The sequence below is a fragment of the Gallus gallus genome, chromosome 15, assembly GCF_016699485.2.
Source record: "Gallus gallus isolate bGalGal1 chromosome 15, bGalGal1.mat.broiler.GRCg7b, whole genome shotgun sequence".
In the NCBI taxonomy this organism is placed as follows: Eukaryota; Metazoa; Chordata; class Aves; order Galliformes; family Phasianidae; genus Gallus; species Gallus gallus.
This window is the reverse complement of record NC_052546.1, coordinates 6,824,325-6,852,299: the sequence shown is the minus strand read 5'-3', so window position 1 is coordinate 6,852,299 and position 27,975 is coordinate 6,824,325. Positions and strand designations below refer to the sequence as shown.

The 27,975-nt window shown below is 56.5% G+C and overlaps 1 protein-coding gene across 3 annotated transcripts; it reads right to left on the bottom strand.

Annotated features, from left to right (window-relative positions):
• Positions 1 to 495: 495 nt before the first annotated feature.
• Positions 496 to 24,527, bottom strand: FAM222A (family with sequence similarity 222 member A). 3 transcript variants are annotated; one of them, XM_015275505.4, is made up of 3 exons: positions 23,853 to 24,527; positions 12,478 to 12,603; positions 496 to 2,813 (listed from the first exon to the last, which is right to left on the bottom strand). In XM_015275505.4, exons 2-3 carry the CDS (start codon positions 12,563 to 12,565, stop codon positions 1,627 to 1,629), a joined length of 1,275 nt encoding a protein of 424 aa, XP_015130991.3. In that variant the 5' UTR covers positions 12,566 to 12,603; positions 23,853 to 24,527; the 3' UTR covers positions 496 to 1,626. The 3 variants fall into 3 exon arrangements, with proteins under 3 accessions (XP_015130991.3, XP_025011361.2, XP_025011360.2); XM_025155593.3 differs by lacking the exon at positions 23,853 to 24,527 and adding an exon at positions 13,313 to 15,627; XM_025155592.3 differs by lacking the exon at positions 23,853 to 24,527 and having other exon boundaries at positions 12,478 to 15,627.
• Between the last annotated feature and the right edge of the window lie 3,448 nt (positions 24,528 to 27,975).

Here is a 27,975-nt window from a genome sequence, read left to right as displayed (position 1 = left end):
CCCATCCCCATCCCCATCCCCATCCCCATCCTGGTAGGTTAGGGAAGAACATATGTACCCATACCCTAATGCAACCCACCTGTCACTCGGGATGGGAAGCTGCCAACTTTATGGGGCAGATAACTTCACACAGGTGGGGAGCGGTGCCACCAGTGCCACACACCCGATGGCATCGAGTGGGGACACCACTGGGCTCAGTGCTGCCCCAGTGCATGTGGGGCCATGGCTCCTAATCCTGGGGCTTTGGCGCACACCCCGCACACATGCGTGCATCCCGCCTGGTGCCGCGGCCGGATTAATGGATCAGCATCGTTAGGAGGTTATTTATAGGTGCTCCTCCGTGCCCTAAAATCTGCGGGGTGAAGTCGGGCTGGGGGTGGGACAGCGGGTCCCTATAGGGCTGGGTGAGAGCCACAGCAAGCAAACAAAATCCAGAGCACACATCCAGTGACATCCTGGTTTTACTTTGGGAAAAACAACATCCGGACACACAGCTTGCAGGTTTTGTGGTTTGGTTTTTTTTTTTTTTTTTCTTTTTTTCTCTCATTTTTAAAACAATATAAGTGCAGACAGCACTTCTCACAGTAGAATATAATGGTCGATTTTAGTATAAAAAAAAACATTCTCAGAGATTTGTAAATGCACTTAGTGCTTGAACAGGCCTTTCAGGGATACAGTACCTCTTTTCTGAGCACAATCACCTTGGGTCTCCTCGGGGTAGCGTTTCTGTTTCCTTGACTCATCAAAAACCGTTTTGTGATGCAGAGCCTTTTTTTAAATGAATAAACCTATTAAGCACGTAATTACACAGAGTGAATAGAGGAGCGTAATGAGCATTTCTGAACTGCTTGGAAAAAAAAAAAAAAAAACAAAAAAAACAAGAAAGGAAAAATGAAGAGAAGCACGCCGTGATCCCACCGCGGTGCGACGGCTGGGCGCAGCACTGAACGTGGTCCTACACACTGCCTGCCTCTAGAACGGAACGAAAGCATAACGGGCAGTTAAGAAAAGAAGGGGGAGGGGGGGTAGGAAGAAAAGAAGAGAAAAGAAAAAAAGAAACAAAGAAATAAAAAGAAAAATCAACCCCAAAACCTTGGAAATCTGTGCCATGGGCGCAGCGCCGTGGGCTCGTCCCCCTGCTTGGCCGGCACCCAAGATGCGCGCCGTGGGCAACTGAAACCATGAAAAAAATAAACCAACGAAAAAGCAAAATCTGTTCAAGTTTTCAAGTGTTTTTCTTAAATAGTGTCCAGGCTGTCCCCAGTTATGAGCTTTAATCAAAGCAGTGCAAGTTACGGACTTCAGCTAAAGGTGAGCGCGGCGGGACCCTGCCTGCGGCCCGCGCCGTGCGCAGAGCGGAGCTCCTCTCCCTGGATAGCAGCAACTCGTAGCGATTCCCTGTTCACATTCGTGGAAATAAAATGATTTCTGAGCTATATAAGACAAGCATTCCTTCATCCTTGGCTTCCAGCGGGCGCACGCGGTTCGATGAGCCCGGTTCCATGCCAGTACCTGCGGGACCCGTGTTGGCAGCCGACCCCAACCAACCCCATCACCCCGCAACGGCCTCGCGGTGCCGGAGGGCCCGGCCGCCATCCTGGCTTTGGGAAGAGCAGCGGCCGCCCCTTATCTATAGACAGGCAGGCGGATGTGGGCGTGCTGGTGGTCCAAGAGCCTTGGCACAGACACGGTCTCATAGCCCTTGCCCAACATCTGCTCCTTGATGCAGGGCGGGTGGATGTCGTTGATGAGATACTCCAGCGACTGGAGGCTGCTGCTGAGGATGGAGGTGTTGCAGAGCGCCTTGCTGGGCAGCCCCTCGGCCGGCGGCACGCCGAGCTCGCGCGGCACGGGGCCCAGCTCGGGCGGTGGGTTGTAACAGTCGCTGGTGGGGGTCACCAGGACGCTGTTCCACGGCGGCACGAAGTACTGCCCCACCGCGAAGTTGCCGTGCATGCAGTTCAATGGCGACGAGCTCACCTTCTCCCCCGCCGGCCCGTAGGGTCGCGAGGCGGCCGCGCAGGCTTCGGGCGACTTGCTGAGGGCCCCGCTGCCCCCGCTGTACACCCGCAGGTGCTGCTGCTGCTTCTGCTGCCACAGCAGGTAGTCCACGCCGTCGGGGTAGAGCCCCGCTTTCGGCCCCAGCGCCGGGGTGGAGCCCAGCGGCAGCTCGGCTCCCTTGCGGCACTCGGGCAGCACGGCGTAGGCCGAGGCCATGGTGGGGAAGGTGCCGTGCTTGGCCGGGCTGGGGTGGGCGGCCGGCAGCGCCGGGCAGGCAGGCTGCGAGGCCTGGGCCTGGCACTGCTGGTTGAGCTGGTAGATGATGCTCTGGATGGAGGGCAGGTTGGAGGGCGGCAGCGCCAGGCCACGACCCGCCAGCGGCAGCGCCGAGCCCGCCACCGTCACGTTGGGGGGCACGGGGCCCTCCAGCTGCTTCTGGTGGTAGCTCAGCGGGCCGGCGCAGGAGGGGCCCGGGGCTAAAGTGCTTGAGGATGGGTAGGGAGCGACGCCGGCCTGCGCGGGCGACAGCTTAGTCCGCTTGCCCTCCGCGTTCTTCACCACGCTTTTGCTGGAGGCTTTGACGATGGCCAGGAGGCCCTGGTAGCCGCCGGCGTGCACGGGGTAGGGGCTGTAGCGCTGCCCCGTGGTGTCGTACCCATTGACCGTTCGGTTAAGGTGCTTGTGCTGTGGGACCCTGATGTTGGTGGGGAAGATCTTGATGGTCAGCGGGCTGTTGGCCACCTTCTGTGCATAGGCGTCCAGCTCGGCGGGGCTGGGGTAGCGTGGGGAATGCATGGGTGCTGCCGTCTCGCCTGCGGGAGCAAAGCACAGCATCAATCCCACTCCAAGACCCGTGGCCATCCTTCAGCCTCACCCCCTCCTCCATTTCCTCCCTCCTTTTCCTTCTCCGGCATCACCCGCCCAACAGAAACGAGGTCACGGCACAAACCTGCCCCCTCACGCTTAGAAAGTCACTCCTAAGTGGCCTAAAATAAACCCGGTGTGGAGAATGGAAATGTCACTTTACCCAACGGGGGAATCTTTCTCCGAGATTGGATTTAAACTACATTATACAAGCAATTTCATGGGTGCTTTGCGCTGCTACGAGAACCTCACCAAAAATGGAAAAGCATTGCATTTACCAGCCATAAATCAGCAGTTCCTATAATGAGCACAAAAATGTCACTTTTATGCAATTTTACAGATGAACAAAACTGGTGAAATTAACTGTGGTAACCTACTGTAGTCAGCAAAAGCCACTGCAGAAACAAAAATTATATATGTATATATTTTTGTTCCTTTCAAACTCTTTCCCAAGCAAGTTTCTGCCATTCTGGTGTGAAAACTCATTTGTCGTACCCATTATACTTTCATTTGGAGTTTATCTTGAGTATCCAATGAGCCACCAACTGTGAAAATGATTAAATCTACAAAATCTATCTAATAGATGGAATAAATTAGGTGTTTAAAATCTGCACACGCGTGCGCACGTCCACGCCAGCACGTGTGTGCAGTGGGGGGCTGGGTTGGCTTCCAGTTCCTAAGGCAGCACTGTGTTGGGACCCCCGCACGTCGCCCATGGATTTGCCTCCATCCGTGGAGTTATTGGTGACGCTGATAAAGAGGAGGCAAAGGAGACAGGCCCCAAGGGTTTGTCCCAAGGGACTATCCACTGCCCCATTCCCCAAAACATCCCCTCATCTCCCAGTGTGGAAAGGGCTCAAGCACTTCCATTGCTCCAAAAAATCGCCAGCACGACCGGTAGCCAACAGCCATCCTCAGCCCACCCCATTCCAAGTGCCACCACGGAGCCCCAGCCCTCCCAGGGACCCTTCCTTGTGTCTGCAAGAGCAAAGCCCGACATTAAAAGCAGCACTTAGGGGGATGCTGGGGCACTTGCACGCCTGGGCCCTGGTGTACAACACCCTTGGAGGAGCAGGAACATCCACAGAGACGCAGGGAGTGAGGCCGTGGATGGCCACCTCTTTCCTCTCCATTAACGTGGCGTACCAGCAATTTAAAAGGCAGAATGGAAGAGTGTTCACCAGCCATTTCTCCCATTAAGTTAATGTTATGGGCTTTTTACAGGTGTCTTGAATAGACACTGTTATTAACGAGTATATTAAGCCAATTAAAACCAGGGTCTTTGAGCAGGATTTAATGTTACAGCTTCCAGCAGCAGAACATGGGCATTGCTCACGCTGGGCAAACCCACCCAGTATGACCAGTGCTGGGACCTGGTGGGGGCTGGGGGCACCTGCCCAGCAGCAATGCAAGCACCGTGCATCTGCATTCCCCTTCACGCCGGCACCGCTGTCCTTGGAGGTGGCAGCATCGTGAATGCTCAATTAACATGACACTAATTAGCTGGTGACACTTGCAGAATCCCTAATGAACCCATTCCACGGAGGGAGGGAGGGAGGGAGGAAAATACTCCTTTCTGAGCACAAAAAAAATCAGAAACAAAAATGGGGGGATGGATGGATGGATGGATGGAGCAGCACCGCCCCACACACCGCTGCTCGCCGATGGCCCCATGCACGGCTGCCAGCCAGCCGAGGGAGAGCCAGGAGCCTCCTTTGTCGCCTTCCTCGCACCAGCTGGGTTGGATTTGACAAGTCACAAATTCAGTGTGTTGTCACATATCAGGGTGACGCACCAAACCCCCACTGGGAAAATTACAGAGCTACCAATTTCCAAGAGGCTCCTGGCGCGCTCGTGCGCGCTGCTGGTAAGCGGCTCCCCCTCTCCGGAGTAATTACTGCTTTCTAACGGGCTGTAATTACTGCGAGATGCAAACTCTCCCGAAGCACCGCCGTCACCCGTCAGGCACAGACAGCCCGCACGACACTCAGCCGGCCGCTGGCAGTTTTCTCCCCCCTCCTCTTCTTGAAGCTGAGCCCTTGGGGATGTCGTGCCGAAGGTGGGGGCATGTGGTGCAGCCCCCTCTGCTCCCCATGGTGAGCGCTGGGCATGCTGAACTGGTGAGCGGCTCATCCACGCAGCCATGGGAGGAGGAGGAGGATGTGGATATGGAGGAGGATGTGGATGATGGAGGCAGCAGTGACTCAAAGGGCAACGTTGAGACGGCGCTGCACAACGTGGGTGAGTGGGCACGGTGGTGATGGGCTGGCAGCTGGACTTGATGAACTTGGTGGTCTTTTCCAATCTTAACGTGGGCATGGTGGGGATGGGTTGATGGCTGGATTTCAAGGCCTCGGAGGTCCTTCCCAATCTTAATGATTCTATGAGCAGACGTGGTGGTGATAGGTTGACTTGATGATGTTGGAGGTCTTTTCCAACCTTTATGATCCCACAGCTCTACGATTCCCATCCCAACACCCATTGGTGATTGCCTCTCCCACTGGGTACCACTGGCCATCTCCTGCCTCCCCCCGCCTTCTTCTCCCCAGATAAAGACAACACACAGCCAGCTTCGGGTTCCCCCTCCCTCCCTGACCTGCTCTATTTTTCCAGCCTGCACTCAATAACAGCTAAATAATTGAATCTGCTCAGCAGCCAAAGATTTGTTTTGAATTTTATTGGAATTTTAAATTGTTTTGTTTCTTCAGTATTTTATTACTGTAAATGGAAAATGCATCGCCCGCAGTAATAATCCTATGGCTTTTTATATTACTCCAAGCTTCTGCTCAAAGCATTATTGGAAAGCTAGGCAGAAATGAGAAGCCATTATAATGGCAGCATAGGCTTATAAGATTACGCCTCCAGCTAAACAACTTTTTACTTTAGCAAATTGGCCACCAAATTCGGTTCAAGACACAGATTTAAAACCCGGGCCCTGACAACGTGGCAATCCGAAATAAATCTTTTGTTTATGGATTGGGGCAGCCTCAGCCCTGCTGTGCTCCGAGGGAAAAGTCTGTGCAAAATGTCTGACAAAAGGCATGGGAACGCTTTGCAAGAGAAACTGGAGGAGTTGTGCCATGGTGATGGGATGTCCCCAACCAAAGCAGCGTCCTTGCTCTGCTTTTGGCTGCGCAACTCTCAGCACAGCACCTGCTGCATCCAGGCATTGCCAGCATGCTGAGGAGAGGACAAGCAGGACATCAGGGCGCGTGGAGGGGACAAGGGCTGGGCAGGGATGCAGAGTGGCAGCAGCCAGCAGCAGCTATTGCCATGCACCCTGTGGGGACACAGGGAGGCTCCACTCCTCCCTCCCAAAAGGAATGCCATTCTGCAAGAGCTCAGAGCTCACCCAGCTTTGGGATGAGGTGCTCTGCTCCCACGTAGTGGGGAAGTCTCAGCATCTTCAAAGCTCCTAAAGTAGACCAGCAGTCCCCTTCCCTCTCTGCAAAACTGCCAGCAGATTTTAAAAACCTAAATATTTGCACAACACTTGGAAGAAAACAAACACAGCGTGGTGAGTGTTGACAAACACACAAACCCCCGATGCTGGGGTCCCAAGTTCCTGTTGACAAAGCTTTGTGGATACCAGTGGCACCATGCTGGCACTGGGGGGACACATGGGGACACGTGGGGACGCTGCCCTGGCCGAGCTGCACTGGCACTGCCCCTGCTACACGCCTTCCTTCCTTCCCTGTCGGATTTTGCTGTTTTCCACCCTTTGAAGTGCAGCGGTTTCTATGGTGATCATGTCCCCAGGATGGGTGGTGCAGAGGCCACCGCCGCGTGGCGGATACAGCAGGGGGGGGTCTGCACCTGCGCGGTCCCCAGCCCCCCACCGGCACTGCCTGGGGCGCATGGCAGCCCCGTGGCATCCTTGGGTATGGTACAATGGGCTCTGCCACGCGTGAGACCCCCTGCTTACAGAAGTCCTGCTGTTTGCAGGAGCCCCTCGATCGCAGGAGCACCCCAACTGCAAGAGCCCCCCCAGTTGAAGGGTCCCCGTTACTGGGAGCCCTGTGCACGCAGCTGGCACAAAGCCTCCCCCAGCAGAGCCGCCCCGCTGAGAGAAAAACGCGCGCTGGCTTCAAGGTCTTCAATTAAAAACGACTCCGGGAATAATAGCTGGAGAAATCCATCTGAATAAACGTAGGTGGCAAACCTCGAGCGGCAGCCGCGCAGGAGCCGTAATGTGCAAAGACAACAAAATTCATGACAAAGCACAAAGGGAAGAGCAGGGCTTTGCCATCCCGAGATATTCATCCATTAACACGTTCCCTTTTTAGGCTGACATGTCATTTCAGACGGGCCTTTTTTCCTCCCCTTTATTCTCTCCCTTGAAGGAGCGCGCGGCTTTGCCGAGGCGTTTGCTGAATTGGATCACCTCAGGGCGAGCACTTTATTATCTGCAGTCAAAGCGTCACCACAAATACCAGTCTACACACACATGTGTCACTTTCTATTTGTCTCCTCACCGAGGTATTAGCACCGCACGCTGCCGCGGCACCGTGGCCAACAGGCATGGGGATGCTGGCTCTGGGGACATGCTAATGTCACCTCTGGGTTGCTCTAAGGGCACCACGATGGCTCCCCAGTTCCACCCCAACAGCACCACGACAGCACCCCGCTTCAACTCCAATGGCATCCCGGTGCCAACCCAACGCTGTCCCAGTGGCATCTCGAGGCCACCCGACTGTCATCCTGATGTCGCTCTTGTGACACCATGATGCTGCCCTCGTGCCGCCCTGATGCCATCCCAATGCCACCCCACTGCTGACCCAGTGTCATCTTGATGCCAACCCGATGCCGCTCCTTGGCTGACCCAACACCATCTCAACGCTACCCCATGGCTGACCCAATGCCATCCAGATGCCATCTCAATGCCACTCCTTTGGCTGACCCAATGTCATCTTGATGCCATCCCAGTGCTATCCCATGGCTGACACAATGCCATCCCGATGTCAACCCAATGCCACCTTGATGCCATCCCACCATACAGCCACCAATGGGACCGGGAGGGACCCCTACACAGCCCTGCAGCTCACCCCCGACCCTCACTCTGTTACTTGGGCCAGGTGCATGCCAATGACAGCATTTCAACTGCGATAGCTGAGATAGAAAGAGTGATGAGGGAAAATCTGAATGCAAATAAAAATCACTCATGGGATGGGTTATCAGGGGCTGAACGCACACAGAGGTTCATGCTCAGCTCCATCCTTGACAACCATGGGGTGTCACCTGGAGAGCGTCCCCATGCCCGCTCACAGCTCCCTCACCCATCCATCTCCCCCAGCACACGTGACCGATCGAAAGTGTTTTTGCAGCATTTCCTGGCAGGGAAAGTGCAAGTCAACAGCACATTTTGGGCATGGCAGTTAATTGAACCCTTTTTTTATGGCACGTATATAAATAAGCAGAACCATCATTAACCGATCCCTTCCAGAAACTGAAAACGAAAGAATTAATCTTATTTCACTCATGTGTAACCCCTCATGAAATTAAAATGATATTTTATGGGTGTGTACAAAAGCAGAGCTTAGCTGCAGCTACTTTAATGAAAATGCCCTTGGTGTAAGTAGAATTGTGTAATGAGAAGCCATTCAATGTGGTTTTATTCCATATGCAATTAAAGAGTTTTATCACTCAGAGGTGAGTTGCCATGGGTGCGTCCCATAGTGCACAGGGACATCTGGAATGCCCCAAAAGCAGCTTGGGAGCCCTACGCAATGCACCGCACAAAGCTGTCCCTATAGCATCCGACCCTACAGCAGTGATGTTTGCAGCACAAGGTGGCATTTGACGCGAGCATGTCAACCCTCTTTTGTTCCACAACAGGCTTTGCTAAACAAATGGCACTCGTTATCTCATCTTTCTAAAAGGCATCTGCACAAAATAGAAAGGGAGCAGACGAGGAGGGAGAAAACACAGCTCAGCAAAGCTCTGAATGTGCGAGAAACAGGTGGGGTTGTTCCGCAGCCCTCTGATACACCAAAGCAAGGACACAGCATCCCCCTTCTCTGCAGCTGCAGTGCTAAGAGGGATTGCTTTGGCCCTCCCCATCTTCCCTGCACTGTGACACCAGGTGCTGCACTGACCTAGGGACCCTGAGCCAAGCATCCCCAAGGGCAGCACACGCACGTTTTGGTGAGCCTGGTGGGCACTGGGACCGGGGCAGGGGCACGCGGCCACAATGCCCAAACCGGCAGTGGAAAGAGAGTGAACAGAACCAGGGAAATATCCCCCTGTTTGCAGCTGGGTTGCAGAGTGGAGCGACCTTTCCAACCAGCCTGGACTCCCCTGCAGTAATAGGGCAGCTGGGAATAACGAGACGAGCCTGCAGCTGTCAGCACCGCAAACGAGCAGGTCAAGAAAGCACCAGCGGGACAAATCCAGCAGGAATGGAGCGTGCTGCCCTCCCAGCCAGACCCGCAGTCCATTGGGGCATCTCTCTTCCCATGGCCCCAGGAGGGATGGGCAGCTCCTTGAGCTCTTAAGCTTTAGGACGTGGCCTCCCATTGCAACAACTCTCCTTGCGTTGCCCATTGCAGGGCTGCAGCACCGCGAGCCCCCGGACAGCTCTGCAATGGGCAACGCAAGGAGAGTTGTTGCAATGGGAGGCCACGTCCTAAAGCTTAAGAGCTCAAGGAGCTGCCCATCCCTCCTGGCTAAATATTGATCCCAACCCACGGCCCCCCACTGCCCGGCCAGCTGACGGCGGCGCGGTGAGCTCCGGAGGTGGGCACACAGAAAGGAGCATTCAATTAAATATAAGCCATCGCAGCAGAGAGCGAGAAAAGCAAAGAGTTTGGCCAAGCCGAGAGTGGTATTATTTGATTTATAATTTAAATAAAGCTCAGGATTCCTGTAATGCACACGGAATAAAATCAAAAGGGAGCAGCCTGCTGGAGTTAATTGGACGTGATATTTTCCCAACGATGCTGCTCCTTCCGAAGCTCCTGCTCCCTGCTGGAGTGGGGCACCATCCCAGTGCAATGTCCAGAACACAACACCAGTGACAAAAGCTGGCTGCTGCTGTGAGCATCATGGTGCTATCACCCAGAGCAGATGCAGTGGGATGCTTGGAGGCGGCTGTGCCGGAGCACGGAGCACCATGTGCTGGGACTGGGGCACAGGGAACAACCTGGGCATGAAGGTGCTGGGGCTGTTGGCTCCCACCACGGGCAGGAAAATGAATCCGCTCACCTTCTACGTGAAATTAATACAAAAATTAATCAGTGGCACCAGCAGGGTAATAGGATTTCACAGTGGTGCTGGGCCAGACGGCCAACGTGCCGAGAGCCAGACTCATTTAATATCGACAGAAACAATGCCAGAGGACAGAAATAAGACCCATAAAGATAATTACTGAGATACTCAGGAGCAAATTAAGTAATCAGAGGCACTTCTAAATTGTGTCTCGTTTTAAGAAAATGCTATCTTGTCCGAATAGGCAGGCAGGCACCGTGGGATGAGCTCCTCCCTGCCCCGCTTACCGCAGGTGCCATAAATAAAGAAGGGAAAATTGTATTCAAAACCAGATGCGTGGCCCTGAATGTCACCTGCAATTTAATTTGAAATAGCAGGAGGCAGAGAGGAGAGAGACATGCTGTATTTTCCCATAATGAGCGGAAACATACGGTCAGCTAAACTTTGATTAAGGTGACCTGGCCAGCGGCAAGCACGCTGGGGGAACGTGGCTGTGTGCAGTGCACACTGGGGATGGGGGGGAATGAACCCCTGAGTGTGGTTCTGCCCCAGGGGTGGGGGCCCCCAGTGCCCGTGCGCTCCCCATCTGCTTGGATCCGGTTGTGGTGGCAGCTCTGCAAGCTGCCCTTGCTGCCAAGGCTGCAGTTTGAGGATCCAGGGGCTGGGGATCCCTCTTGGGGCATGGGTGGCTGTCACTGCTGAGGGTGCTTTGTTGCATGGCAGCACCACATCCAGGTTCCAGCTCTCCATTTCAGGAGCTGGGAAATGACATTTCGGCAGGATGGGAAATGCCAGGGAGCACTGAACCCCCCACACCAGGCTACGGGGTGGCGCTCCTTGGTGTTATGCCACAGGGGTTGTGACAGTCGCCAGCCCTCAGCCACCCCTTGGATGCAGTGGGCACACAATAAGCACAGGTTGGGTGCATCCTGACCTCAGCATCACAGCGGGCACAACACAGAACACCTGGTGCTGCGCTCCTGGGGTCCCCATTGCACCCCACTGGGCTCTGCGCTGCAGGTCCTGGCCTTGCAGGCACAGCTCCATTCATTAGCACATGGCACCAAGGAGCGCCGGGAGCCACAGCCCTCGCGCCAGCCCTGCGCTGCTGCTCAGGCATGACGGATTAGGAATAATTTTACAAGAGCAACATTCATTTTCCTTCCAGACACTAATAGGGAAGAGACCTGAGCAGCACGGATTCAGCACAAGCACACGGGTCGTGCCTGCTTCACCGAGGCCACGGAGAGCCAAAACCTCAACGGTGCCTGGGCGCAAAGTGCTTGGGGTCACCAGTCCCATCCGCCACGTGCCCCACACAATAGCCCCAGCTCCCACGTGTACCCCTGAGCAAAGCCAGTGCCACCCCGTGCCGGAGGTGCCAGGATGCCCAGGTAGAGGGGAAAACGTCTCCGGGAAAATACAGATCATTAAACAAATGCCTAGGGGCTGTCACACACTAACAAGCAGAGCTTTAGCAGCTGATTTGTCTTCAGCCTGCAATGTTTAAAAATCCAACTGAGACCAGCAGAAAAATATCCACTCCCCTCTTTAAAACACACATTCATCACTTGAGAATCTTAATGCGTCTTTCCCAGCCGGGGAGGTCAAACACGCCTGCCTAAAGCAGGCTCATTAAATATACATTTAATCATGGTTTGGATTGAGAGACAAAGGCTGGGAGAGACAGGTGCTTTACTGGAGTGACCTTTTGGAACCCATTTTAATGTAACTAGTTTACAGCTTATCTGAAAGGCCAGCTCGTGGGGAAGGCGAGCTGCAGCAAAACTGGGAAAGTAATTATGGGGGGAAGGGATGGAGAGAAAGGAGGGAGTGGGGGCTGGAGGTCTGGGAGCTGTGAGCAGGTACCGGACATTGCCTGCGTTGTGCTTTGCAGGCGGTTGCATGAGATTTTCTGAAGTTCCACTTATCAGCCCCAGTGACCCAATTTAATTTGCTTATCTTGTCTTCTTCCTCCCCCAGCCGCCCACCCCCGCTTCTCCTGCTCTTTTTAATTATCAGTTAAATAAATGTCTTTTCCAATAAGACAAGGAGCATCAAAGCAGCAAGCGGCGCGTGCATGCCCTGGGGATGCTGAGAGCGAGGCACCAGCTCGGCTCCGGAGCATCCTGAACATGGGAGCATCCCATACCTGGGAGCATCCCGGATCTCAGAGCACCCCACATCCAGGAGCAGCCCAGATCTTGGAGAAACCCAGGTCTCAGAGCATCCCACACCTGGGAGCACCCTGGGTTTTGAAGCATCCCACATCTCAGAGCATCCCAGTCCTCAAAGCATCCCAGCTCTTGAAGCACCGTGGATCTCGGAGCATCCCAGACCTGAGAGCGCCCCACCAGCCCCACGATGCTGCACGCCGCCCCTCCCCGCAGCCCCCAGAGCACTTACACTTGCGTGGCTCCAGTGCCTTGTTGGGGTTGGGGCAGGCCAGGTGCTGCCCAGGTGGGTTCTGGGTTCGCTGCAGGCACGCCAGCATGGTCTGGGAGTCCTGGCCGGCCGCAGCCGCACCGTGCACTGCCAAGAGAAGAGAGACAGTGATAAGGAGGGGGGCTGGGGGGGTCTGGCCGTGCACCCGCACCCACTGCTGGGCAAAGTCTGCATGCATGGAGGCTGGGAGCTCTCGCACCCGCTGCGCAGGGGCCTTTGCTCTTTTGGAGATAAATAAATAAGTATGGAAGCCTTAAATAAATATGAAGCTCTATAAAATAAATATGAAGGGCTCGGTGGGTGGTTGGTGCTCCCCGTGACGCTTTCTGCTCTTCCTGCAGGAAACAGAGCAGCTCCTCCCGGCTCCCGGGGACAGCTGCAGCCATTGGATGCACAGCAGGGATTCGGCCTGAAGGCAGCAAAATCCCACTCGGGTCCCGGGATGTGCCAAAATCCGGCCGGGGGATCTGCAGGGGTCAGCCCAAAGGCACCTCCACCACTGATCTGTGAATAGCACGTCCTGCACACGGCACGTCCTGCAGGAACCACGGCGAACGCCTCCCGCTGGTAACGGCAGCAGCACTGCGCACAGAGTGGTTGCAAACCCATCCTGGGAACTGCAGCTCCTGGTCCGTGTGAGGTGTCAGGGATGGATGTCACAGAGGGTACCTCGCTCCCCCCACAGCCCCATCGCAGCATCTTGGGGTGCTTGGGGTAAGCACTGCTCACCAAGCTCCATCCTCACGCCTTGGAACGCTCCCTCACATCCCCCTGCTAGCGAACCACTCCTGCCCACCTCCAAGCTGACCAAAGGCCATGGCTGTGCGCTCACTCCCAGCCACCAACGCGGGCTCGGGACCCCGAGCTCCTGCTTCATCCCCTGGGTGGGGACACGGGGACCACGGTGGCCTCCAGCACTGCAGAATTCAGGCACGGAGGCTCTGGGAGCAAGGTGTGAGGAGCAAGAGGTGAGGAAGAGCCACCGCGCACGGAGCAGGTGTCTGGAGAACCCAAATGGCGCTGTTTTCTCCTAATAATGAAGTATTCATGAGTAAAAGCCTTTTTCCCTACTTTCTTAAGATACTAATTTCACAACAAGCGCCTTGTTACCATGCAATTATTCCAATCTTGCATTTCTCCCAGATTCCATCTGTCCTAGCGCTCTCTAAATGAAAGACAATCATGTAACCACCTTTCATTATTCACTATTTTACTTTCAGCAAAGGTACCCTGAAAGAAATGATTTCCTCTGAAAGGGACTTTTATTCAGTTTCAAAACCAATTTTCTCCTATTACTGTCTTAAAAAAAAGGAGGAGGGGGGGCAGGGAGGTGTTTTTATTTCGTGCATTACATATCCTTTGTTAATGCAGCTCGCAGTAAAAGCAGCCGTATCCATTTTCTGGCTTCGATTTCTGGTAATTTTAAAATATGCCATTACAATCAGGCAGAAATTATACAGTTTGAAAAGAGAATGAAGTGCTTCTTATTCAGAGCCTGAGCACACTTGACTGCTTGGGAGTTGGCGTCACCCCACCGGGACCGGGCTCGGCTGCATCCCCCGGTCCCAGCGGATGGCTTTGGCCATAGGACCACGGATGGGACCCCCACCCTGGGCTGTCACCACCCGGATGATAGCAGCAGACATCAGCTCAACCCCTGCGCCGCCCCAGAAAGCCATCTTGGCCCTGCATCCCATGTCCCTGCACCCCATATCCCTGCATCCCATGTCCCTGCACCCCACATCCCTGCATCCCACGTCCCTGCACCCCACGTCCCTGCATCCCACGTCCCTGCATCCCATATGGGTGGCTCGGGCCCGAGCCTGGCACCAGGCTGAGACCATCAGCCCCTGCACAATGGGCATCTGTCCGCTCGGTGGCATTTTGTTAATGCTGCCCAGCAAAGCCCTTGAATCAGCTGATGGGAATTGGACGCTGCGCCGTTCGAATGCTTACCGCCAGCTTAGTTAGCTCCATCTGCATTTGAACTAATTCCAATCAGCAGGATCTGATTTAGTTCAAGCTGCTCTGGCTCTTTCACGGCAAGAAAGGCAACACTCAGCAGTTTTCTGCCCTGCCCCGAGTCGCACAGCCCCTGCCCAGCCTACAGCCACACAAATCACAGCAGGGCAATGGGGTGAGGACGGAGCCGCCCGGCCCGACAGCCCCACGGTGCCGCTGCAAAGGGCCCCAGAACCACTCCATGTTCCTTCCTCTTTCGGGATGGGGACGAGGACAAGGCTGGCCCTGAGCCAGCGAGGCCCCAGCAGGTGCTGTCAGAGCTCATCACCCAGGGGCATGCACGGAGCAGGAGGTGGCACTGCCCCGCTCCCAAAGGGTTGGGGACACCGCGTCCCCGCCATCCTCCTCTCCTCCTGCCTCCATCCCGGCCCCGTTCCCACCGCCTCCCTCCCCGCCCCCCACCCTGCTAATTTCCAAGCCCTATCGCTCCATCGGACTATTTATAAACCCAAGGTCTTTGTGACTTTAATAAAAAAAAAAAAACCCACAAAAAAAAAACCCAACCCTCTGTGTCTAAAGCTCCAATGACAGAAGGGTTTGGCACCTTCTCTGACATCAGAGGCCGATAAGACGGTCTTATCTCCTCTGAGAGCCCAGCGAAGGTCCCTCCAGCGAGATAAGGCCAGCGCAGCTGTCGATAGAGGCTTTCATAGGCGAGGATTTAGATAAAAGAAAATGTGACAGGAGGGGGGGGGGGGAAGAAAGGGAACTTTCAAAGTCTCAGCCTGAATTGGGTCTGTGCCGTTCGCCTCGGCAGAACAATGAATAAAGGAATAAAGGGGATTGCAGAAGCTGGCCCCTTGTTAGGGAAAGAAAGGGCCACGTCTGCTGCTGCCGTGCATCCCTGCCCGGCGCTAACGAAGCTGAGCGGGCACCGCGTCCCCAACACACAGCCCGGCTGGGCACAGGGCACAGCCACCATGCAAAGGGGGTCCGGGGGTGACGGAGGGGCACGGGACGGGGATGCTACATGACCTTGCAACGGAGCCACACGGGGTGCCCGGCGGTGGGAACGGGGCAGGAGGAGGACACGCCACACGATGCCGCCAGCGCCGTGCAGGAATGAGTGACTGCAGGAAAGGTCACCCTGCGGTAAATCACGGGGAAGCGTGAGATAAAATAAAGAAGAAAGTTTGATGACACCTTGCCCAGGGCTGCAATAAAGCACGGCACGCTGCTGCCGGCCGCCCACGACCTTCCCCTGCACACAGCAAATGTCTCCAGCGGGGTTGGGCTGAACCGTGCGCCCCGCTCCCCTCCATGCTCCAGCCCCGGGCCTTTCAGGGGGCCCTGTTAATAATTAAATGTTAATCTAAAAAGCAATTTTAGCTGCGGTGCTGCAGATCTGGTTAGAGATTACATTAGCATGTAAGAGTCAAGGGTAATTTTCTCTAACCCCTCTTGTGATCTTTAAAACCCGCAGATCTTAAAGCGACACCAGCTCCTCTTGATTAAAATTGGAAGCTGGGGTTTGTGGGGGATAATGATGCTGGAAGGGATTATCCTGGGTTGGGGTGTGGGGTGCACGGCCGTGTGGTGCTCTGCGGGAATGCATGAGCAGTGGGGCACGTGGATGGGACCCCGGTGTGCAGGGAGCACATTCCCCAAGCTCAGGTTCAAAGCTGCAACCCAAAACCAAACGGGCACGTGTGTGAGGCCTCGTGCTCCCCCAGACTGCTCCGCTGCATGGGAGACTGGGGGCTGAAGGCAAAGAGTGCCATGCAGGAGGGAGGCACCGGCTGCTGCCCCGTGCCATGCGTGGGGACAGGATGGTCCCTGCATGGGGACATGAGGACGGGCACGTGGCCTCAGCGCCTGCTCAGAGCAAGGTTGCTCATTCAACACAATGAGCATCTCTACCCACGGCGTGCCCAGCGCCTGCCTTTCCTTCCATAGGAAACACCTTGCTGCCACCTCCCTACCCTCTCCCCTTCAATAGCCTCCAAGCCACACGGGGACCGCGAGCAACCCAAGGGAACGGCAAGAAGGTGGGGACCGATGGGCACGGGGAACGAAGGATGTGGGGATTGGAACAATGCAGCTCCATCCCAACGGAGCCCCAGGCAGCTGCTGGGATGGGGCAGCAGCACAGCCAGGCTGGCACCGCCTGTCCCCAGCATCACCCACTGCAACAAGCACCCAGTGTTGGAGCAGCACGGAGACGACAGGGAGCTCTGAGCATCCTCTGCCCCAGCAGGATGCAGAGTGGGACCCATGCAGGCAGCAAGCCGACGTGAAAGAAGAACATAAAACCCACCCAACAGCCTTCTGCTTGCACGCAGGGCCACAAAAGCCACGATGACCCTGCGAGCCGAATGGCTGCGGGAGCACAAAGCACAAATTGAATCAGAGGACAGAAGTAAATTGCCTCCTGACTGTTACAAACGATCTGATGGAAGAAATAAGGTATCAGATGCGTACGTAACAATGGAATTAAAAAGAACAATTGGAGTGCTGTTGAGCATTTGCAGACATCCTTGCGGAGGGCTACGGCGGCCTGGTTAAATTTATGTGTCAGCTTTAAGGAGGCCTCTCATCAAATGAGCTATTTTGGGCAGAGATTAAAGATCTATTTTCGCCGTGAGCGGGAACAGCTCTCCCTAACAGGTTAATGATGATTCTGGAAAGCAGAGCGGCCCCTGTGCTGTCCGTGGTCCCCGTGGGAGATGGGGGCTGCAGGGGTGGGATGGCACCAGGGCCGTGGTGTGGATGGGAAGCGTGGCTTTGTGGCTCGGAGGGTCCCTAGCTCAGCACACAGGGATGCTGGGCTCCGTTAGCCTTCTCCAACCGTTCCCCATGCAACGCTCCAAGGAATGCTCCCACCAATGGCACCCTTGGCTGTGCCATTCGATGTCCCCAGCTCCGTGGTGGCCATCCGCCCACTGCCAGGTCCCGGGAGGTCTCCAATCCGCAGGGAGCTGCCAAGGACACCTGCAGGCAGCATGTGCTGGATTAGCAGGGCTTAGCTCTGGCCAGCTCAGGAGAGACGCCCACACCGTCGGCGCAGGGAATGAGCGGCCTCAGTGCAGCCGGGGATGGGGAGGAGCACAGGAACAGTCACTACGTGGGATAGGAACGAAACGTCAGCACCCAGCAGTGAAGCAGAACTTTCTTTCGCTTCCCATTAGAAACAAGACCTCACTGTCCAACAGCATTCCAGCCAAAGACGCAGCAGCAAACAGACCACAGAGCCCTATGGAACCCGAAAGCATCCCCACGGGACACGGGTGGCCACGCAGGGACCTGGGGCAGTGTGCAGCCAAGACCTGTGCCCATCCCGAGCCCGAGGACCAGCAAGCCCAGCATCTATCCTAAAGCCAAGGCCCACCAAGCCCGTATCCATCCCATGGAACCCTCAGAGCTGGGGTGGGTATGGCTGTACCCACAGCCCTCGGCCACCCATGGCAGCACCGCACGCAGGGCAGGCGCGCGTCACAGCCGCAGCCCCGAGCGGCGGAGCTGTGAAAGCATCCAACGAAGGAATTCAGGGTAGATCGCGCCGCTGAAATTACTATAATCAAAGGCTTTCACAAAGGCTTCAAATGCAACCAATTACCCTGAAAAGGCAAAGGCAAGAAAGAAAACAAATTAACGTGTTTGCACAGAGCCCCGGCGGCAGCGCGCCCGCCAACCCGCACCCTCCGCACGACCCCGGCCCGGCCGGCCCCGCGTCCCCACGCACACAATGGGGCTCTGTGCTGAGGTTGTGGGGTGGCCACGGACAGACCCCCGGCACAGCTCCTTTCAAAGGCTCATTGAGGCCGCCCCGCGCCCGGCAGATGGAGGCCATTCACGGCGTGGGCTGCGCAGCCCCCCGCGCCCGCCGCCCTCGCCTAATTAAGTTATGCTTCGTCTGTGCCGCGAGGCTGGGATGGGAGGGGGTGATGGAGGGGGGGGGGGGGGAAGGAAAACAAAAAAAAATCAACTTCTTCCTTTTAATATCTCAAAAGGGTCCGTCCCCCTAAGTCTATTTTGTAACACAAAGCTCCGGGGATTTAAACCTCTCTCACCCGGAGAGATGGAAATGAATGGCGCTCTTTAATGAGCTGGTTCAGCAGAAAAGATAGATTTCGGAGATTACTGTAGGAATTCTTATAATTGATGTGTACTTTGGTAACGAGGATTATAGCACCATCCGGTCAAGTCACGCCGGCTCTTCCCCCTCCCCTGCTCTGCCCACGCTCCTTCCCCAGGGGGTGGGGTGGGGGGGGGGGGAGGCAGAACGGCCCCCATCGCCAAGAAATTAAGCAGCCTCCAGATAACGCAGCGCAACGGCTGGATGGGAAAACAAGGCATCCGTCAAGATTTCTACATTTGCTTTACAAAGACCTACTTTCCCCTGCCTGCACGGCGAGGCCAGGCGAGCCGCCCGACGCCGAGTAATTAAAATGAACACAGAACAATACGCGGAGCCCTCCGAAGAACGCGGAGTTTCCCTTTTATGTTTATAGCGATTGTATGAAAATGTACAACGCGGGGATGGCAACAGCTGACAGGCGAGATGAAGCAGACATGATTGCGGGTTGGCTTCCTCCCGCTGCTGATTGGCATTAATTGTGCGCGTTTGCAAAGCAGAACAGAAAGTCTGACATTAGCTTCAAGCGAACGTTTCTTTCTAATAGCCTTAATGATTACGACGAGCGCTGATGATCATCGCCGCACCGGCGGCGGCGCTGCGGTCGGGCCGTCCCCGTTCCCTATGGGACGAGGGCTGTGGGGCTGCCCCACGTCCTGAGCTGGGTGGGTTGGGGCAGGGGGTGCTGCCCGCGTGGCGGGGATGGGAAAGCGGCGTGCCAAGAAGCTCCAACCCCGGAGCCTGTTATTAAAAGCTGACTAATTAAACCTTTATCCAAGTTTCCATCGCCGGCCCTTTGCTGGGCTGGGTTGGTTTGTTGGATGCCCTCTGCCATGGCCGTGGAGGCTCAGTGCACGGCCGTGACATGCGGGACCCTCCCAGCCCCAACCCAGCCAGGTTTGCACTGTACCACAGACATCCATCAGCCACGTGAGCACGGTGCCACGGGGCACAGACAGCCAGCTGCCCTCCAGTGATGTCCCCTGCCCCGCGTCCTGAAGCTCTGTGGGCTCACAGCCCATAAACCCCACTACGAGCAGATAGGAAATATTCACTGTGTGTGCACGGCCCCGCTTTATCGGCCGTTCCCTCGTAAAACCCAGGGCTGCCATGACAAAGTAGAGCTGCTCTCAGCGTGTCATTAACGGGCACGGCGAGACGTGGCCCCGGTGTCACCATCCATCAGGTCGGGTCCTGCACAGCCCCACACCCCCACATACAGCCCATGGGGACGGCCACAGCTCTGGGCTGTACCACCTGCATTGGCCAACATGCTGCCAGGCTCAGGGAATTCCCACACATCCCTCAATCGTTCCCAAAGGACAAGAAATCAAGGCACGAGTCCCTCCTCCTTTCCTTCCCCCCAAAAAGTCCGTAAAGAAGAGCTATAAAAATGGCTTGTTATCTCACCTAGCGCGGCTCAGACTGTATGTTATTGCTAATTGGGTATAACATCCTTGTCTTGTTCTGCTCTCTGAAGCTAAATCAAGAAAGCACCACTGCTGCGAACTAATTATATCTCTGGACTGCAGACTCCAGCTTGTCTTTCCCTTTATTGAGTTAAAAAATGGTCACTAACCTTAATCTCTCATATCCCCAAGCATTAGGGCTACTGACAAACCACTGCTTCCCCCCAGTCCGTGCTGGGAGAGCCAGAGCACGTGGCCAGGGATGCTTCGCCTGCTCCTGCTCACTGCTGCTTTTTGGCTTTTCCTTCCCAAAGGGAAACTCGAGCTGCTTGCAGGATGGCATTTTTTAAGCTGAATATTGGTGCGATCGCAGCCGCAGCCCAGCAGGAACGGCAGCAGGAGCAGCACTGGGGGCTCATCACCACGCTGTGCCCGTCCACAGGGATGCCCCCTGCATCCCCATATGGCCACACCAGCACAGGGGGAGAGAAACCGGAGCACAAATGCAGTGCACAGCCCCTGTGCTGAGCTCGGCACAGAGCCGGCCCTATGCCCCATGCTGGGGCAGCCCATGCAGATGCTGTTAATTTCTCTTCGGAAAGCCAAACTTGGGTTCTCTCCCCCTTCCAAGAGCAGTATGAATATTTATCTCCGGCAGCTAAATCTCTCCGCTGCAGGGTATTAAGGCTTTATTCGTGTTTGGTTACTGCTGGTGGTGAGCCAGCCCTCACTCCATCCTGCAGCACGACCGAATGACCTGCAGAAGGCAGATGGTGGTGCAGGGCTGGAGCATCCCCCGTCAGGGACAAGGGGCCGTGCGCCCCAGCCTTACCCATGGGGGCAGGGCACCCAGTGCCACCACACTGATGTGGCCCTCCTCACCCCAGCCCTGCGCTGGGCTCACGGGGTGCAGCGTACGGGATGGAGGCGCGCTTGCTGTTTGGGGTGAAAACAACTGCACTGTTCTCTCTTGAGCAAAAGGAGTCCCAGGGGCTATAAAAATTCCCAGCAGGCTCTTGTCAGTCTCAGGTCATTAACTTTCTTTCATTGGGAGTTTGTTTACAGGCAGCCATAAATAGCAGCGTCGGGGCCGGGGCTGCGGGCGGTAGCGGGGCGCAGCACCCCGGGGTGCCCACCAGCACCCCGCCCCGCACCCCCATACGGCACCCGCCGTCCCCAGCCGCCCTCCCGCTCCTCAAGCTGTCCCCAGCCACCCCGTGTCCCCGCCAGGATGGGGACAAAGGACGGGCGAGCCCCGCGATGCGCCCCGCGTCTCACCAGGCGCTGCCCTGACCTCATCCAACGGGAGAAATTAATTACCGGGCTGTCGTCACGCCACGGCGGGCTGCTGGGAGTGCAGTCACCAGTCGCCTCCCACCCGGCGTGTCTGGGCGTGGGAAGGCTCTGTGTCCCCAACCCTCTGCGGCCCCAATCTGCCGTGTCCCCAACCCGGAGAAGACCTCAAAGATCCCCCAACCCCAACCCATCGCCCGCTGACCACGTCTGGCAGCATCACATCTCCACCTTCCTTGAACGCCTCCTGGGACAGTGAGGCCACCACGTCCCTGGGCAGCTGTGCCACCGCCCGACTGCTCTATGGGAGAAGGATTGGCTCCTAACACCCAACCCAGCGGCCCCATAGCGGCGTGCGAACGCAACGGGTGCAGCTCTCATAGGGCCGTGGCACCACCCGGCAGCGCTTGGCTGCATGCAGCCACCAGTTAAACATTTACACCCCATCCCAGCACAGCAGCCACCCCGGGGCTCCCTGGAACTGCGGGTCAGGAGGGGAGCGCGGGGTTCACCAACCCCAAAGGTTTTGGGGTGAACGGATGCCAGGAGCACGGCCTGCACCAGGCCCATGGGCTCACCTCTGGGCTCATCCCATGGGAAAGGTCCAACTTGGACGGACGGATGGAACCCCAAGGACCCATCATAGGGATCGATGCGCTGCTGTCCATCCCTGGCCCAGGACCGGCGCCATCCCCAGCCCCAAGCCCGGCCCTACGACCGGGGTAATATCCCTATTTCCAACCTCACGCTCGCACACAACCTGTAATCAGAGCAACACAAATAGCCCCTGCTTCCCATGTAAATTAAAAACACCCATTAGGCAGATTTCAAAAGATGTCAGTAGGCTTATAATTATACACGACATCCTTCCGAGATAAAAGCGATTACCGGGGATGCAAATCACTTAGCAACCAATCAGTGCCCCCAGAGTGCAAAGCACTGACCAGCCATCCATTTTCGCCTCGTCCTTTTATTCCCTGCATCGAGCAAATACAAACACAGATAAAGAGAGGCACAATAGCTCTTGACACGCAAATAGGTTAACATAATAAAGCCAGCTTTAGCCGGCTCACTCGAGGGAGAAAAGCAATTCTCAGGCAAGCAGGAGGTAATAAAACAGGGCTTTTGTGTTCCTGGCTCCCATTCTCACCCCTGCGCCAGCTTTGCTGCATTAGCTGATAGGCATCGCGGTTTGATTGAATTACCTTTCATGAATATTAGCTTTTTGAGGAATGCGCAGGCAGAAGAAGAAGAGAAAGAAGCAACGTCTTATTCTTGCATGCATGCATGCATGCGCCCGATGCAGACGGACACGCACAGAGCGGGGTTGGGGAAAGGGGGGGGTCCCGGAACAGTGATGGGCAACCCCAAAGCTTGGGGGGCTCGGGGCGTTCGGCCCCACGGATCTGAGCTGGGCAGCCCGGCGGTGGGAAGGGGCACGGCGAGGCCTTAACGCAGCCGTGGGCAGCACGAGGATCCCACCGGGAGGATCCCACCCCGACCCCACGCCCGGTGCCCTCCAGGCTCTGGGTACGGGCACAGCACGTCGTGCCAAGGTCGGGTCAGCCGGGGCTGTGACTTTGACGCCCGGCTCTGCCGGCGAGCTGTGAGCACCTGCTGCAGGCAGAACCGAACCGCGGCGCCCAGCGGGCAGCGCTAATGGGGACGGCACGGGAACGCGGCCACCGCCACGGGCTCACGGGAGACGCGAACGCTCATCCTAAGGTTGCAATTAAAATCCAGAGCTGAGCGACGCCAGCTCGTCCCCCGCTCAGCCACGATGGGCCCACGGTTCCCAATAGAGGGACCGTGGGTTTCTCCCCGCTCCATCCTCGGGCTGAATACCCACGCGGAGCCGCTTCGATTGCTCACACGGCGCTCGGCTGCAGCGGGGCCCGTCGTGCCGCCCGTGCTGACCTACAAACGGGCACAGAGCCTCGGGATCCACGCACGGAGCATCGCTCTGCCCCCGCTCCACGCAAGGTCGCCACAAGACCCCGAGTGGGGCCGCTTATGGGGTGCCCGACCCCCACACCGCCAGGGGGAGGCCCCAATACTGAAAGTTTGGCTGGGAAAGATGGGGCGGCAGCTCCCACCTGCATGGGGAGAAAGGCGCTCGGGGGAAGGGGGGGGGGGGGAGGGTGGGAGATACCACTGGGATGCTTTGCTCGCCTGCACGGCACAGCCCCGCTGCAGGGCACGGAGAGGCGCACAGCCGATGAATGCCACCAAATCAGCACGAGCGCTTCCCAGGGAAAGGCCGAGCTCCTGCCCTGAGCACTTCGCACCCACGGCAGCCTCTAACACACCCTATATACACACACGTGTGCAATGCCGAAAGCTCCCTGCGCACACAGCCCGACTGACGGACACACACAACGAACACAACAGCCCGGCTCCGGGGCTGCACCGGGGGGAGGGGGGGGGGACCCAGGGCCCGGCTCCAGCCCCGCAGCATCGGGGTACCCCCAACCCCCCCCCCCCCGCCGCCTCCATCCCGGCCCCACCGCGTCGGCCAACCCGGCGCCCCCCGTTACCGTCAGAGAACGATCCGGGCCGGCTCCGGTCGCTGCGGTGCGGGGCGCTCCGGGCCGCCCCCCCCGGGCCGCCCCCCCCCGTGCGCGGCCAGCGTGGGGAGGGGGGGGGTGAGCGAGAGGAAAAACCACGGGAAGGTCCGACAAATTAAAACGAAGAAGGTCCAAATACGGGGGAAAAATATATATATATATGCGGTCCGGATGGGGAAAAATGGTCCGAAGAGGGAAAAAACGCGGTCCGAATCGGGAGAAAATACGGTCCGAATAGGGAAAAAAATACGGTCCGGATAAAGGAAAAAAGAAAAATCTATCGGAGGTCCAAACGGGAGGTAAAAATATTCACGGTCCGAATAAGAAACGGAAAATGCAAAGGTCCAAATAGGGGAGAAAAAAAATAACAATAATCAAAATTAAAGGTCCAAACAGGAGGAAGACGGGGACGGACGTGAAGCCGGCTCACAGCGCGGAGGGAGCCCCGGCAGCGGCGGGCGGCGTGGCCATGGCATCGCGGCTCTCCTCCTCCTCCTCCTCCTCCTGCCGTCCTTTGTGCGCGGCGCCGGGTGCCGCGGCCGCTCAGCGCTCCATGGCGGCGGGGCCGGGCCGGGCTGTGCGCGGGGCGCGGCCCCGGGGCGCTGCTGCCTCCCTCCCGCCCGGCGCGCGGCTGCGGCGACACTGAGCGCCCCGCGCGGGGCCCGGCGGCCGCACGCGGCTCGGCCCCGCCCCCCCCCGGCGCGTTGCCGTGGAGACGCCGCCGCGCGTCCTGCGGGGAGGGGCGGGGCTTGGCGGCCACGCGGCTTTTTTCGCGGGAAAATTCGAAGCGGGGCCGCCGCGCTTCTTTCCCCGCCCGGCGTTGGTGGAGCGGGACTACGGCTCCCGGCGTGCCCCGCGCGCGGCCGCCGCGCTGATGTGCCCGTGGGTGCCGCGGGGCGCGATGGGAGTTGTAGTTTTGCTCAACAGGTCCGTCGCGGACTCCTCATGGCGGGGATCCCCATCCCGGAGCACGTGGGGATGGCCGCCCGCAGGGTGTCACGGCCTTCTTTTTCTTCTGTAAGGTGCAGTGTGAAACCACACAGGAAAGGTCAATCTTACCCCATGTGCCCTTTTCAACCCCATGTGCCCTTTTCAACCCCATGTGCCCTGATCAACCCTATGTTCCTTGTTCAACCCCATGTGCCCTTCCCCCCCCCCCCCCCCCCACTGCCCCATGACCCCTCCCCATGCAGGAGAGCCTTCTGTGCCCAGCTGGTTTCCACATGCTCCTCCAACACCACTGCCTGCTGCAGCCTTCCTCTATTTGAGGGCACAAGCACTGCTTTCCCCGCTCCCCTTCGCTTGCACTGGTTGCTCACTCATTGTCTCAGCATAGCAAAAGCTCTCCTTCGTGCTGCGTAATGCCATCGCTGTACCACGCCTCCAGGCCCACAGCCATGAGATGGGCACCGTTCCCCTTTGCTCTTGGTCCCTAGCATTTTGCCTTCATCTCAAAACCCATTGCACCAGTGTATCCCAGAGCTCACTGCCATCCTCACTCTTCCAGCTTCTCCTTGCCTATCTGGAGCTTCAGAGGGTTTTGGCTTCCTGCAGAGCCTTCCCAGCCCCTCTGGTGTTTGGGTGTATGGAGCGGAGCTGGGACAGAGCAGCACCCATCCCCACTCCTGATCCAGCAAGCATTGAAGGCTGGGAAATTAAAATAATAGCTAGATATGCTTTCAGGAGAGTGATTCCTCTGTGTAATTATAATACGTATTATCCTCCCTGTGAAAATACATTATATTGAATAAATCCCCTCTTTGAGCGGGGCTATTCATGCTATTCATTTGTTTCAGTTCAAACATTCTCAGCTCGTCGATCTGGCAGCTTCCCGTGCAGCGCTGGAAGTTCTCTGCAGCTTATTTATCTGCTCGCCATGTTGCAGTGCGGGCTGGCGATAAGAATAAAGCCATTATAGGTTCATGAGCGGCGCTTAGATTTCTCAAAGATAATTTAATCAGAGCTATTAGGGAGTCAGAAAGAAGGATTGCTTTTTTATTCAGCCTAAAGAGGAACCTTTCGCTCTGCTCGGGAAATGGTGGGGGCACTCCAAGGCGCTCTCGGGCACTTGAAAGGGTGCCAGGCTGGATGTGGCTCTGGGCAGCCTGGGCTGGTGGTTGGACCTTGCACATAGCAGGGGGGTGAAACGAGATGATCTTCGAGGTCCTTTTCAACCCAGGCCGTTCTATGAGTCTATGATTCCAGGGGAATGGCTGACGGTTGGACTGCATGAGCTTAGAGGTCTTCTCCGACCTTAATCATTCTATGGCCATCATCCGGGGCTGCTCCGAGGGGTGGGAGCTCCATTACGCCATCAGTTCTGACCTCCTCATTTGCATCCTCTTGCAAACATATCCATGTCATTCCCTTTCCTCCGGAGCAGGAGCTCTTTTGTGCCACCGCTGCCAAAGGAGAGAGATTTCTGAAAGTCCTTCAGCCTCAGCACAAATAAATAATGCATCGGCCGGATGGGAGCCCAAAGCCCTAAATCCCATCTGCGCGGGGCTGATCTCATGGCGAGGTGCACAGCCCCGTGATCTGGGAGCTGACGGCGTCCCTTTAATTTAATATCATTATTTCTGACTGGCGCGAGCGATCCGAAGGGCTGAGCGTTTTCATCTCTCATTGTGACAAATACACGCTGTAATTCTTTGACCAAAATGTCAGTCTGCTCGGGAAATGAGTGGCCCTCAGAATGAGAAAGATTTCCAGGGGATTAAAACCGGGCCATTACTCTCCGGTTTAAATGCATTCAAGGCTCTGAAAGCCTATCTGCTTTGGTTCCTTTTGTACGAAAAGTTATTGACTTATCAAGGTTAAAATACATTCAGTATGGTCCAATAAAACAGGGATATCTCAGCATTCATGCTGTCATTTGCAGGTCCGTTTTCATGGCAACAGGGCTCTTTTCTGCACATTAAACGGTTCAGTTGTGCAAAGTTCAGACATTACATAAACAGAGAGGTAACAACAAAAAAAAAAATCAATGAGCTCATGGGCATGGAAAAAGGAGATAGCATTGATTGGGGCCGGCATCGATATTTGGGATCGCTGCCTCCTGCCCTGCTCCGAGTCCTCCCGGACACAAAGGAGAGGCTGAAGGACACCAGGGGTGGGCTGCGCCTGCCTCCCGTTAATTAATGCACCTCGTTATGGGTGGGCAGCACCCACCCCTCAGCCACCTGGCAACTTCAATAAGGTCACGTCTACTCTGTATGCTTCGGGGGATCTCTGCTCCCTGTTTTGCTGCAGGGGGGACACTTGGGGTCCTCTGCCTGGGGGACAGCCCTTGTCCAACCCTTGTCCAACGCTCATCCAACCCTCGTCCATCCATATACATTGCAAATCCCAAGGCAGAAAACACCTCTATCCCCAGGGAAAGGCATTCCCATTCATTTCCATCAGCATCTTCAGAGGACGCCCGTTCAGCCCCATGTCAGCAAAAGGTCCGTGGCTGTAGGGCAGGGAGGGGGCACAGGGATGATGGGTGGTGGCATTCTGCCATCACCTTGTCTCCATTCCGGAGGTGGTGTTGAGGCTGGGTGGATGGCAGCAGGCAGTGCGGCGCACTGGGGCGAGTAAGGTTGATGCTAATGGGAGATGTCAAGCTTTTTGCTTGCCGGTCTTGTGGGGGGGGGGGGGGGGGGGGGGGTGAGAGAGATTCCAGCATTCAAATGCTCTTTAGAGGAGAGACACCAACATCTGTTGGGGAAGCAAATGGAGAGCTGCGAACGGAGGGGAGATGGCCATGGGGCAGCTGAGTGTGAAGGAGGAGGAGGAATAGGGGGGAGGAGGAGGTAGAGAAGGGGGAGGATGAAGGGGGAGGAGGAATAGGAGGAGGAGAATGAAGGAGGAGGAGGATGAAGGAGGAAGAAGAGGAAGGAGGAGGAGGAAGAGGAAGAAGCAGGGCAGGAGCAGGGCTTTCCCCAAACTGTGCTGGGGAATCTGCCACCCTATACTCCCCATCCAGCCATGGGCTTGCTCCCCAGCACCCCCCACATCCCAAATGTCCCCAGCACGGCCCAGAGCAGAACCCAAGGAGAGAAACCACTCCCGTCCCGTCCTTTACTGAGCCCCAGCAGCACCCCGAGTA